Source organism: Otolemur garnettii, unplaced genomic scaffold, assembly GCF_000181295.1.
Source record: "Otolemur garnettii isolate 467f Iridium unplaced genomic scaffold, OtoGar3 scaffold00004, whole genome shotgun sequence".
Lineage (NCBI taxonomy): Eukaryota > Metazoa > Chordata > Mammalia > Primates > Galagidae > Otolemur > Otolemur garnettii.
The window spans coordinates 18470821-18485585 of record NW_003852399.1 but is presented as its reverse complement, the minus strand read 5'-3'; the positions used below and the strand labels follow the sequence as shown (position 1 = coordinate 18485585).

The 14765-nt window shown below is 36.6% G+C and overlaps 1 protein-coding gene across 1 annotated transcript in view; it reads left to right on the top strand.

Moving 5' to 3' along the window:
• Nucleotides 1-14765, top strand: part of PKHD1L1 (PKHD1 like 1) — a 160697-nt gene that overhangs the window by 64439 nt on the left and 81493 nt on the right. The window contains exons 33-44 of the mRNA XM_023518204.1: nucleotides 1442-1584; nucleotides 2345-2449; nucleotides 3123-3311; nucleotides 4086-4256; nucleotides 5292-5518; nucleotides 6256-7240; nucleotides 8739-8987; nucleotides 9716-9865; nucleotides 11456-11630; nucleotides 12589-12742; nucleotides 13161-13317; nucleotides 14583-14662. Of these exons, the coding sequence (XP_023373972.1) occupies nucleotides 1442-1584; nucleotides 2345-2449; nucleotides 3123-3311; nucleotides 4086-4256; nucleotides 5292-5518; nucleotides 6256-7240; nucleotides 8739-8987; nucleotides 9716-9865; nucleotides 11456-11630; nucleotides 12589-12742; nucleotides 13161-13317; nucleotides 14583-14662 (2785 nt within the window). The remainder of the gene's footprint in view (nucleotides 1-1441; nucleotides 1585-2344; nucleotides 2450-3122; nucleotides 3312-4085; nucleotides 4257-5291; nucleotides 5519-6255; nucleotides 7241-8738; nucleotides 8988-9715; nucleotides 9866-11455; nucleotides 11631-12588; nucleotides 12743-13160; nucleotides 13318-14582; nucleotides 14663-14765) is intronic.

Here is a 14765-nt window from a genome sequence, read left to right as displayed (position 1 = left end):
CGTAGCTTTTGAGATGAATACCACTCAGTCCAGGTTGTAAAATTCTTAGTGCAACTGGGCTGGTGCATATATGGTGTCTGATTTGGGTCCACTCAGAAAATACTTCTCAAGCAGTTTGTAGGTGCTTGCTCAGTTTTTGCTGGTTGGATTTACAGTCATGTCTCCGGCACTAATGGTGCTTACAATATTGTTAGAGAGACAGATTATTAAAAATGACAATAATAACTTCATTAGACATGTAAAAATTACCATGAATAAAAGGTATGAGGTCCTGTAAGAGTATATGATAGAGAAAAAGAACTTCCTCTGAACCACAGGGACGGATTCTCAGAAAAGGGGACAAGTAAGCCATGCATGGGGCAGAAACTGGCCATCTGAAGAAGATAGAGAATCCTTCTCCAATTCTATTTGCTGCTAAGTTTTTACTATTTTCTCCCCTGAACCTGTTTATTAACAGGCACAATTTTAGTTCTGGTATGAGAAAGTTACTGGTTTAGGATATTTAGGAGAAGTTGAAATTTAGGGATTAAAAAAAGTCCAATAAAGCTTGGATGTCAAAGTGGAAGGAGAGATGATTCCATGAAACCTTGAAGGAGATAAAGGAAGACGAGCCACAAAGAACTGTAACCCTGGGGACCACATCCCTTCCTAGATTCACAGGGTGGAGCTCACGCAGTTCTACAAGAGTTGTTGGCTTGTGCTGTGGCTTGACAATGTAAGGGACAGAATTGGAACCATTCACACCTGAATACTAGTAGTGGTTCAAGAGATATCACTTCAGTTATGCTGTGGACATTACATAAAAGTGAACACAACCCCTCACTTGAGCTTCCCTGCCCTCTGCAGTTATGAGGGGAGCTGGGATATAGGAGTCCTGTCAAGAAAGCAAATACAGGCTGATGGCCTCCTATCAGACACACTATCTGTAACAAAGCAAAATAAATTAACACCCTCTCATTGAAACAGTGGAAAGGAAATCCTGAGATGTTTCTAACAAACATGGAATGATAAATTCAAATGAATTACCCCAAATAGTTATTACTTATGTAACATATGTCAGATTTCATTGCTTTTTTGTAAATAAAAAGCTGCCTTTTTGTTTATTCCTCTAATAAAACCAGAAAATATTTTCAAGGATTTGATGTGTTTCGTAGGACTTCAGTTCTCATAACCAGATTTTCCAGAATATTTTAAGGATCTTCTGTCTCAAATTATTTAGCAATTTGATTTTTTTTAAAAAAAATTCATAGTTAGGAAAAAATAATGAAACATACCATGTGACCAAATAGAGATTATGATAATTGTTCACCTGGAAAAAGTAATGTCTAATTAAATATTCAATTATTTCTTCCCTATAACAGAGTCATATCCTAGTAAGAGTTTGGCAATATGAACCAATAGGAATCTCACTGAAAAAAATCTATCTATTTTTCTTTTTCAGAGACAAGTTAAGTGCTTCAATACGATATGTTTTGGAAGTGACCAGCATGTCTCCACAGAGAGGTTCCTTATATGGTGGAACTGAAATCACTGTAATGGGTTTTGGGTTCAGCACGATACCAGCTGAGAATACCGTGCTTTTAGGTAAAAGCTGCCTCCCACAGGAGGGCTCTTGCCCTTTTTCTCAGGATGAAGGATTTGCTATAGATGCTGAGTTATTACATAAATATTCTCAGTCGGGGAAGCTTTATTGTTCTATTAGTGTAAAAAAGATTAGGTGTATTTGGTTAAGGTGGTAAAGAGAAACTGAATATCTGTTTTTGATTTCAATAAATAATGATTGTGTATTTAATGTATATGGGGAACACCTTGAAAAGGAGGGCATCTGTTCTGAAAATAATTAGTGCTCACACATGATTACTATTAGAAAAAACTGTACTGGCTGGGTGCGGGGGGCCTCACATCTGTAATCCCAGCACCCTGGGCGGCCGAGACAGGTGGATAGCTTTAGTTTACAGATTCGAGACCAGCCTGAGCAAAAAGGCAGACCCCCTCCCCATCTCTACTAAAAATAGAAAAAACTGAGACAAGAGGATTGTTTGAGCCTGAGTTGGAGGTTGCTGTGAGCTATGACTCCACGGCACTCTACCCAGGGCGACAGCTTGAGACTCTGCCTCAGAAAAAAAAAAAGAAAAGAAAAGAACAATGTACCAAAGCTACTAATATACAGCTTGGCCATATTGTTGTCTAGACAAAATTGCACATGAACTTCATGGCCAGCCTATATAAGGCAGAGCTTTTGCAGGGCCTTCACTGTTTACTAATGATGCTTTGTGTCTGTAGTTTACAAAAATCTATTTGAGAAAGTGTTTTCTCTCTTATTTCCCATCTTTGTCCTTCCTAGGATCCTTCCCTTGCAATGTTACAACATCATCTGAAAAGGTCATAAAGTGTATTCTTCAGTCAACGGGAAATGTATTCAGGATCACCAATAACGGGGAAGACTCAGGTATCAACCAACACTTATATTAAATATATTATGAATAATGAAAGCACTTTACCCTGGGATTAATTTGATTTTTATTTATTTTATACTTCAAGTTATTCAAAGAATAAGTATTGCTATTTTTTTTCATAATTTGTCAATAGAATCTGTTTGACATTGGGGGTGAATCGGTGGTAGACTTCAGTCTAGATGGCTAGACTTTATAATTTCCAACTTCAGGAAATGCCATTTAGTTTTGGGGTAGTACAGAACCTCCAGAACAACTATCCTTTCTTTTCAGTCACAGGTTTCCAAATGAATTTTCAAATTGAAATTATATTTATTTCTGCATACTTCCATGCTTCGGAAGATGATTATGCTTGAAGAGTTGATCATAGCTGTTAGAAATATTCTGTGTAATATTTCTGAACACCTTATTTCCTGAGTCTTAGACTTTTTATTCAAATTGTCTCTTGCTCATCACTTTTGGAGTTGTGTGACTTATTTTTTTCCTCATTATCTTGCTTTCCATTATTGTTGTTGAGTGTTTAAATTACGTACGTAATAAAGTTTTACAATTTTAAATAAATAGTTGTTTTTACTATAAAAATATGCAATATTGTCAAGGATAATTATTAAGAAATTTACTCCTTTTCTTTTTTTTCCTTTTAAAATATGACTCAATTCTCGCTCCCAGTACATGGATTAGGTTATGCCTGGTCACCCTCAGTCATAAACGTGTCTGTGGGAGACACGGTGACATGGCACTGGAAAACACATCCATTTCTTAGGGGGATAGGATACAGAGTTTTCTCTGTCTCCAGTCCTGGAAGTGTCATTTATGATGGCAAAGGATTTACAAATGGAAGAAAGAAATCTACATCGGGTAAGTTTCTGCTTTATTGAATTTTGCATCATGCCTCTTTTTTCCTAGATATAATAAGATGACAATTGTTTAGATTTAATACATAGTACTTTGGCACACGTAACACAAACGTCATTGCTGTAGCACAACTGTTGTTAAGTGAGTGTAAGAAGTTATTTTATACATAATAAAATGAGTTCTCACATCAGAAATACCTTTATTGATTCTGTGATAATTGACCCCATGAAAAACTTTGAAACAGTAACAGACAATGAGACTAGTTCACACAGTGAACAGTAACACAGTAATAGTTCACAATTGAAATAGTAACACACAATGAGAAGTTCTGTTGCTTGGAATCAGCTTTAAAATTAGCGTTTCTTATGGGGCAGTCAGTGTAAAGTGTGTCTCTTAGGTCTCCCGTTTGGTTCTATACATGCAACATCTAAAATTTTCACTCATAAACAAAAACTAAGTTGTGGGGGATTTTTTATTTATCATTCTACATTGAGTTTTTCTTTACATGTTGAAGAATCATGCTCTACATGCCATGAGTTCCTCGAAAATTGATGTTGGATCTTGTCTTTATGGAATGCAATTTCATTATACAAGAGAGCTTTTTTTATAGCCCGTGAATAATTTCCTTAACACTTTCCACTGAAATATCATAAACATGAAAAATAAGGGATCTGTCATCTGCATGTGCATGTAAATGATCAGTTCAAGTTTTCTCACCCCTTTTCAAAGGCGCCTTAATAGCTTGTATTTATTATGTGCAATCTCATTTTATGGCAGGTTCATTTTCTTACCAATTTACTTCACCTGGAATCCATTATTATAGCAGCGGGTATGTTGATGAAGCTAACTCCATTTTTCTCCAAGGAGTCGTTAACGTTTTGCCAGCTGAATCCAGGCCCGTTCCCCTATACCTGTTTGTGGGTAGCACAGAAGCCACGTATGCTCAGGGTAAGATGGTTTAAGAAGGAAAAGCTGTCACACAGGTGACCCTGGGTTTGTGTGATCTTTCTGGAGTAGAAGGCGGATGACTGGGTCTAACTGTACTTCTCTTTCTTACTAGCCACATGACTAGGGTGACCAGATGTCCCGCTTTTGGCAGGACAGTCCTGCTTTTCAACAATTTGTCCCATGTCCTGTGGCATTTTTAAAAAGTCCCGATTTTTGGAAAGAATGCACAAATGGGCGGGAGAACAGGAAGGGAATACACACTTTTCAGCTGCCATGTGGCTATTTAGCCAGAATATGAGTTTTATATTATTTTTGTTAATTTTATAATGTTAAACTGTAATAATAACAAATAATTGCTGAGAAATGATTATCGAGAACTCTTATCAAAGTTTGCATTGTTGTCAGGCCCTGCCCTGCCCCGTCCCCCGCCCCGCCCCACCATGTTGTCCCGCCTTACCGATGTTAAAATCTGGTCACCCTACGCATGACCTTGAATAGATCTGGGATTCTCTGAGGCTAGAATTTATTCTTTAAAATGGGGGTTATGTTAATATCTTCCAGCCAGTCTCTAAGAATCCCTGGGTGCCTCAAATAAGATACAATGTGAAAGAGTTGTGACACTCTGTGTGTGCCCGAAAATAAATTAAAATGTAAGGTGGTTTTATTGTTTTTTTCCCCCTAAGGGCTTTAGTCTTAGACAAATTGAAAAATAAATACATCTTATATTCACTTTTCTCTGTTTACTGTACCAGCTTCCTCCAAGTTTTTAATACCTTTGTACTTCCTGAGACCCTCTTGTCATTAATATATATGTATATTAATATATTTATATATGTATATTATGCATATGTATATATGTATATTAATTAATTAATATATATGTATATATGTATATGTATATTAATATATTTATATATGTATATTAATTATATGTACTAGAATTTAAACTACCATCATCAAGGAGTAACACAATTTGAAGACAGCTCTCCTTTAGAATATTATTCATGACTTAGAGGCAGTTCTTTTTGTCTGAAGCAGAACCTGAGAATTTGTACTTGGGAAGCTCTGTGGCAAGCTGCCTAGCAACAGAACCCCTGTGTGGCCAGAATAATACCGAGGTTAAAAATTCCAGCAGATTGTTATTTGAGCTTTCAAGTTGTTTTTCACCATTGATAAGCAACATTACTCCATCCACTGGCACGGTACATGAATTGATCACAATTACTGGACGTGGCTTCAGTAATCTCACATGTGCCAATAAGGTAAGAATATAAAGATCTCCTTTGTACTTCTGTTTTCCCAATAACAAATATTTTGACCATCACCTTGCAATCTATTTTTACCATCTTTATTGAGCTATAAATCACATAGCATATAATTCACCCATTTAAACAGCATAATTCAATAACTTTAAGCATATTCAGAGTTGTGCATCTATCACTGCAATCAATTTTAGGACATTTTCGTCACCCCCAAAGTAAACCCCCGAACTCTTAGATATTACATCCAATCCCTTCATTCATTTCAGCCCGAGGCAATCTCAAATATAATTCCTGTCTCTATAGATTGCCTATACTAAACGTTCCTCATAAAAAGACTCATATAAGTGATCCTTTGTGACCAGCTTTTTTTCACTTAGTATAATGTATTCAAGTTTCTCCCAAATTGTACCGTGATCGTTTCTTTTTATGACCTAATAATATTCTACTGTATGAATGACCACGTTTTATTTATCCATTCTTCAGTTGATAGACAATTGGGTTGTTTTCACCTTTTGGCTATCTTGAATAATGTAGCAATGAACTTTCATGTACAATCATAGTTTAGTCTTTATAGTTGTTCCATGATATGCTTTAATCAAGCCCCAAAATTAATTTTAAGGAAAAAAAGGTTGCACCAGATTAGCTTTCTAAATTTATAGATGTTGCTAATTCAAAACTTAGGTTTATACTCCAGTAATGCATTGACTTGTTTTATTTCCTATTCATTCTACTTTCAGGTTACAATTGGTAGCTACCCCTGTATTGTAGAAGAAAGTAGTGACAATTCTATTATTTGTCATGTTGACCCTCAAAACTCCATGGATGTTGGCATCAGAGAAATTGTCGCTTTGACAGTCTACAACCTCGGCACTGCTATCAATATACTGTCCGATGAATTTTACAGACGCTTTGTACTTTTGCCACACATCGACGTAGTGTTGCCAAATGCAGGATCAACTACAGGAATGACAAGGGTGACTATCACAGGCTCTGGGTTTGCAGTTTCTTCCGCAGGTGTGGAAGTCCTTATGGGTCGTTTCCCGTGTAGAGTTCTGTCAGTGAATTACACAGCCATTGAGTGTGAAACATCCCCGGCTCCTCAACATCTTGTGGTTGTAGATCTTCTAATACATGGAGTGCCTGCCCAGTGTCCGGGGAACTGCAGCTTTTCATATTTAGAAAGCATCACTCCTTACATAACCGGGATCTTCCCAGACACTATCAAAGGATCTGCGAAAGTTCTTATTGAAGGAGAAGGTTTCGGGACTGACTTGGAGGAAATTTCTGTTTTCGTTGGAAATCGACAGTTCCGAGCAATTGATGTTCATGAACATAACATCAGCGTTTTCCTGACTCCTCTCCCAGCCGGACTTCATTCTGTTCGTGTTGTGGTGGGAACTAAAGGCGTGGCTCTGGGAAACCTGACCCTCAGCAGCCCTGCGGTAGCATCGGTCTCACCAACTTCCGGAAGCATAGGTGGGGGAACCACTTTGATAATCACAGGAAACGGCTTTGATCCAGGCAGTACCACTGTCGCTATTGGGGATGACCTTTGTCAAATTACTTCTGTCAACTCCAGTGCAATCTACTGCCGCACCCCAGCAGGGACAGCTGGAATGGTGGCTGTTAAAATCTTTGTTGATGCGGTTGCTTATTCACCTTTATCATTTACATACGCCCTGGAAGACACTCCATTTCTCAACGGGATCGTCCCCAGCAGAGGTACTCCAATATCCGCCTTTTTATTCTCTTGCTATTTTATTATCAGTAATATTCATTACTGGGATAGGGTTTGTTTGGGAATAATGGGAATGTTTGTAAATAATTATTAAGGTGTATTTTTAGACAATCTCACTTCACCCAGTTAACACACGAGATTCAAGTTGTGTGCAGTCTCTGGCTTATAATCACCTTTCACATGGTGATGGGATAAAATTTTTAGCCAAATTTCAACTTACATTTGGGAACAACATCCCCATTAAATTGACCTAAATTTCCAATGACGAAAAGATAGGTGAATATGTGTGTTACAATAATGCTTTATTAAATTAATTAGAATGGAAATGCTTTTAATAAAAACTACAGGGTATCAAATAAATGTATTCTAATGCCACTGGCAAGAAAGAGTTAATGTATTCATAGATAACCCCCATGCTGAGAGAGTTGGTATTTGTAATCTTTGCAGCTAATGGCATGCATAGGTTGCTTGTTTCCATGGACCATCTCTCTGCACATCTCTCTTTGAATGTCTCTTTCCAGACAATGTGTTTGAAAGTATAAGAGGCTTATAGACATGTGGGAGCTGAGCTGTTTTATTTACTGAAGACATAAGAAAATGATCACACTTAGAATAACGAACACTGTTCCTTTTGAAAGGGGAAATGTCAAACACAATTAAAATTTTAAGGTCTATGAAACATTTTAGGTTGTATCTTAAAACTCTTCCCAGCATAAACTATCTCATTAGTATTGCATTCTGTAAAATAATGATTTATATTTAAGTAATCCTGGCTGCAGTCAGTTATGTGGTCATTTTTATTATTGGCAGTTGAATTAAAATCAAACTACTACTTGAGGACTCTGCATTTGTATCATGGTGATTAGTTTTTACTTAAAACTTAAGCATGTGGGTATTTATTTGAATGATCTATGAAAAATTCCATATGTTTAATGCCCTCAACGCGTATTTATCAAAAGAAAGAGAAGGGGATAGACATTGAAATATTTTGTTCTATGTACACTTGTTTAAGGTATCAACACACATTCACCTATAAGTCTTTACATTAATTCCTTTTTCCCTGCATTTGCTATCATATTTCTTTACATATCATAATTTAAGTAATAATGTTACAATATTTGGATTAAGAAAAATGCAGTCTATTCTCATCAAGTATCATCCTTAAAATATATTCTAACCCATCCTGCTCAGCCCTAACTCTAGATCTGCTCTCGCCTCTCTTCTCTACTAGCCTGGCTAGTAACTTACAACTCAGAAAAATGGACAGGACTGGAAAATAATAAACATTGAGATAAATCGCTTATAGTTAACGTAATCAAAATGTAATGTATGACCCAGACTATGTTGTTAATATTCACATTAGTTTTAAAACACTTGGATATTCTTTTACTTATATAAATCTTACATAAATAAAGAAGTGTATTTTTCAATGCGTGTGCAAATATTGAAATTTAGATGTGTTTATGTCTATTTTTTTTTAAGGTCCTCCAGGAACTAAAATTGAGATTGCTGGATCTAACTTTGGTACTGAGATCTCAGACATTGCAGTGATGATTAATAACACCCCCTGTAATGTAACCATGGTTAACCATAGTGTGTTGCAGTGCGTCGTTGGCGATCATGCTGGTGGCACTTTCCCTGTTACGCTGCATCATAAGACAAAAGGCTCTGCTGTGTCCACAGCTGTATTTGAGTATCCACTTAATATTCAGAATATTCATCCAAGCCAAGGTAGTCATGAATATGCAAAAACCTACGAATATTTTATTGTCTCAGTACACATATATTTACTTAGAAAAAAACATTCCTCAGCCATTGATAAAATTCCTAGTTCTTATAACACATGACAAATATTTTTTCTCTATGAATTAAACAACAAGATTATGCATCATTTCGGAAATTCAATTTCAAAGTATAATTACTTATGTTTCTTTTAGTGCTGTATAATTTATTTAAAATTTACTCTTCTTGAAGATGACCAATCTTAGGTAATAATTTTTTTAAAGCATATTTAGACACCACTGTCTTGTAATTCTTTCTATATAAACTAGTATCTTTTTAATATTTGAAAATAATTTTATTAAAAGCCTTAAGAAAGTATACTGTACAAGTACACAATTAAAATAGTAATTTTACATGTATGTTTTGACTGCATTGAAATTCCTTGTGACATATTTTTTAAATAAAAGATTTATTACTGTAATAATAAATATTTTAGTTCCTAGAAACAGTTTAAATAAGTTCCCAGATATGACATTTAGCAGTGCAGATTTTAAAACACTGAAATCAAAAGAGGTTCTGTGGTATCACCTTAATATTAGACTATAATTTTATTTTTAAGAACCTTTACATTTACTATAACTTTCACGTTAGATTTTAGAATGAAGTTAAACAAATATGTACACAGAAAAGGTTTTCTCTTAATTAGATTTGTTTCCCCCTTTTGTTTATCTTACCAGGGAGCTTCGGTGGTGGTCACACAATGACTGTGACAGGCACCGGGTTTAATCCACAGGACTCTGTTATATTAGTGTGTGGCTCAGAGTGTTCACTGGACAGGCTTAGATCTGATTACACAACATTATTCTGTGAAATTCCACCCAATAATGGTAAGTTGTCAGAAAAAAGAATAGTAACCTTTGAGAAATGGTTAATTTTATAGAGACCACAGTCTGAATTGCTTTGTCAAATTGTTGGGTCCTTTAGGGGTAACTAAATGATCACTTTAGGACTACTTTAATTTTAAGCAATTTCTTCAGAATTTTCTTTTCTGGCTTTATAAGTCTTTCGGGTCTTTCAGTATTCATAAATTTGGGTTAGATAGAATTGTTTAGAACAAATTCTAATTGTTCCGTTAATCACAAACTGATGGCTCAGACTTTGCTGAGCGTGCCAAATGGAGGAGGCATTTTGCGCTCCTGGTAGGGTACTAGGCTTCCCTTAAAGACAGGATCATGTCCGGCCATAAATAGGAACCCGAGGAGTGTTTTGTCAGGACTGAAGTCCCAGCTACGTGTCTTTGGCACATTATTTAAATTCTCTGGGCCTCAGTTTCTTCATCTATAAAGTGAGATGAATCACAGTAGCCTACATTGTAAGATTATTGTGAGGTTTAGTAAGTTAATACAGGTAAAGTGGGTAGAATGATATTTAGAACATGATATGTTAATTTGTTGTTATTATTACATTTTTTTTTTTTTGGCAGTTTTTGGCCAGGGCTGGGTTTGAACCCACCACCTCCTGCATGCGGGGCGGCGCCTTACTCCTTTGAGCCACAGGTGCTGCCAATTATTACTCTATCTTACTTTCAGTTGGTGGTTAAAAACCTGGGCTCCAAGGAGCCTCCGAATCTCAATTTTGCCATTTATTGTGTAACCCAAGCTAAGAAACTTAACTCTTCTGGGCTTTAGTTTCTTTATCTGCTAAATGGAGATTTTATGAACTCCAGCTCAGTAGAGACTGTGAAGTTTAAATATCTGGCACTTTAGAAGACAAATTTTGGTCATCATTTAACAAAATTTCAGAAAGTATTTAAGCGATATGACTAATCCAGGTGAATAAAGGATCTGTTTGATGCGCTCCTATTTTAAAAAACCTTAACAATGTTTGTGAAGCTTGTGTAAGTATGCTGTATTTTTGTTTCTCTGTCTGACTTCTTAAAGAATATTGAAGAAAATAACAGGGCTTATCATTTCAACACCAGAGTCTCTATCCCAATAACAAATATGGGGCAAAGCCGTTAAGAAGTAGGGAGATTTCTGGCTGTCCCCGCCAGGCTCTGTCTTCCTGCTGTGGCTCCTTCAGACTCCTGCCCTCCGTCTCTTCCCTGGCCTGCACCTCTCCTTCACCTCTCCTTCCTCGCTGTGGTCAGCCTGCTGGTCTTTAGTGCTTCTTCCCTCCCTCCTGTTCTCATTTGCAATGCTGGATCCTCTAGAATTGGAAAAATAAGCAAGCAGGCAGGTTTGTAGAATTCTCTACAATAAGTCTATGAGGGAGGAAGGGGTTTGTCCCTGTTGATAAATGCATGAATTTCTGATGTTTTGTCTGTTGCTGGAGGTCTTAACGCTCCCCATCGACCTTGTATATTGGAAAGGGATTGAGGGAGAAGGAAGATGTTACGGAAAATGTGTAGGGGGGTTGGAAATGACTGAGGGGACCAGCTGGCCAGAACCGCACTCTGTTTGATCCCCTTCTCATAGGCAGGGGACCCGAGCTCGCCTGTGAAGTGAGTGTGGCCAATGGGAAGGATTTGTCACGATCCACAGCTCCGTTTACCTACATGGTGTCACTGACTCCACTCATCACTGCGGTGTCGCCCAAGAGAGGCAGCACTGCTGGGGGCACCAGGCTGACAGTCGTGGGATCAGGGTTCAGGTACTGTCATCACACACACGTGGGTCAGCGCAATTTCCAGACGCTAGCCATTACGCCTGCTTTCTCCTACGCCAGCTCAGTGCTGAGACAGAGTCATGCAACGTGTCCCCATTGCTCAGAAGTCCTACTCGGGGCCCAACATAGAACTAATGGCCAACACTTATTTAGTACCATCTATGCCAGGCACCTTCCTACGTGCAGGAATTTCCTGCCTTACTTCATGAAATGTTTTTACCTCATTTTAGGGTTAGAAGACTGGGACTACCCAAGTTAAGTAACTTGCCCCCAATCCTAGTAAGCGGCATCACAAGCATAAAGCACATTGTTATCCTTTTTCCAGCCTTTGTCTCCAACCATGATCTGCTTCATTAGGTCAAAGAAACATCTTTCCATATGTCAGGCACCTCTGTCCTAAACCTACTCATCCCTGGGCTCAAATTTGTGTATTTCATTGTCATGATTATTCGGGTGAATAAAAGTGACTACGAAACACTGCATCACGCAAACTGTAGAAGGCCGTTTTCAATCCTCAAGTTGTTATATTGTTATAATTATTTGGTAATTATTTTTACATGGATGTTAAGTTCTAAGGTCTGTGAATGCGGTGAAAACGTCATATGAACAAAATGATCCTTGTAGGTCTCTTACAAAAGTGCCTGTTTGGTGACCAACATAGAACCTCTCACTACATAAAAGGCAGACAGTTTTGCCTCCAACACCAGAACACCTGCTAGTTTGTATAAATCTATTCCCCGGCCTCTTAATCATTCTGTTTACTGTTTTTCTCAATGAATATTTTGAAAACTTAACACCAGAAAAAGTGTCAGTCTGTAGTTTCTAGATCAAAGTATGAGATCGTTATTTTTGCAGTAATGCATGTGAAGAAAGGGATTTGATGTGTGACTTAGAAATTGCCGAAAAACAGCAACGTTTTGTTTTTCTCCTTTTTTCTTTCCAGTGAAAACATGGAGGCTGTTAACATCACCATAGCAGCAGCCAAATGTGATGTGGAGTATTCCAACAAGACGCACATCATCTGCCTGACAAGCGCCCACACTCCAGGGTGGGCTCCAGTTCACGTCCACATCAGAAGCATTGGCAGCGCCCCACTGGTAATAGTGCTCTTTGGTATAGTAATCATAGCAATAAAAAAATTAGCATTAGGGGAGGTGGATTAATTGGTAATAGATGCTTTACTTGAATGGAAGTAAGTCCAAAAAATAATTTAGCTAGAACTATGATAAATATAAAGTAGCTTACATTTTTCTTATTACTAAAATCTTTATTATTTTAGATTTTTCATCAGTTTGGGTTATGGAGCAGTCAGTTATGGGCTTTTTGCTTGATTGTTATTGTGAAATAAACAAAGAGGCAGCTAGAACGTATTTAAGGTAGAACATATTTAAGGTATCGATATTTTATTATCAATAAAAATGTTTATTGTTTAAATTTCCTTTTTTTTTTTTTGAGAAATTAAATGAGGCATTCTGATACATTCTCTAAATTTAAGTTTCTCATGTTCTATTTCAGGATAACGCTGACTTTCTATATGTCGATGTGTGGTCTTCCAATTTCTCATGGGGAGGAAAATCTCCCCCAGAAGAAGGGTCACTTGTTGTTATCACAAAAGGACAAACGATTCTACTGGATCAAAGCACGCCTGTTCTGAAAATGTTGCTCATTCAGGGTAAATTTCTAAAGATCAGTTTAATTAGACTATGCCCATAGAATAGTTCTGTGAAATTAATTTAATCAAAATTTGTGATTTGGGCAGTACCTATGGCTCAACAGAGTAGAGCACCAGCCCATATACCGGAGGTGATGGGTTCAAACCCAGCCCTGGCAGAAAAAAAAAAAAAAAAGCAAAACTGCAAAAAACAAATAAACAAACAAAAATAATTTGTGATTATAAATATCCATAGTTACATCATGTTTTTAATATAGAGTATAGTACTAAGTTTTCTAAACTGAGTTTTATAATCCATTGTAGTTATGATGTTACTTAGTTTATTGCAAGCAGCACTTTTTAATGAAATAAAATAGGAACTATAAGAATGGATTGCACACAATATGGGTATCTTTTAAAGCTAAATGTTGTTTTATCAATCTTTTGTTTCAATTAACAGTGGGGCTGTGTGAGCAAGCCCACATACTTTCACTAAATCACAGCAATACGACATGTTTTCCATTTTGAAATCATTTCTGTAGGTGGTCCCAGGCATTATATATAAAAATTATAGAGATTTAGTAAATTGAATCTTAAATAACCCCCCTTAGAACACAGGTTATGATTTTCACCTTTGCCTGTGAATCTGCTTTCCCGTGTTACCCAGGGCTCCCCCTCCTCCTTGATATTCTGTTTCTATTATACAAAACTACACAACCACCACTGTTACATTAGCACAGAAAAGAATCCTTAATTAGCAAGAGTAAAGTGCCTGGAGTTTTAGTGCATAAACTTTGCCATAATGGTTTTAGTGACCCGAAGACTTCTGCAATATTGTTTTTTTAACTTTTGGGATAATAGCAATGCTTTAGTTATTTAAAGAAATAAAACATTGGACCTTTGGACGAGTAAAGTCTTATTGCTTATGAAGTTCTATCAGTCTCATAAAAATATATTTCTGAATTTTTTTTAATAATGGTGATCAAGCTACAGCTGTTGAGAGTGCATGTTAGTGGGTAAAATTTCAGAGCTAATATTGGTATAAATGTGCTTTTCTTTAACTTTAATTTTTTGTTCTTAATTTATATTTTGAGGCCCTATGCTTGTAGAATTAATTTGTATGGCTGTGCCATTTTAAGAGTATTTAACAAGCTATCAAGGGAAAATAATCTTCCCTAGGATTGGATTTCAAGGGACGTGAATGAGAAATTAAATTTTCATTATTCATTTAATAGGTAACTTTTAATAAGACCTTGTGATGTATTTCAAAATTGTATGGTTCATAGGTGGAACTCTAATATTTGATGAAGTGGACATTGAACTTCAGGCAGAGAATATTCTAATTACAGATGGAGGCATTCTCCAGGTATACTCAAGAACTTGAAATATATTTATTTCTGACTTCTCATCATTTATTTATGAAATACTATGTATAAAATGGATAGTTACACCAATCTCTCCTAAATTCA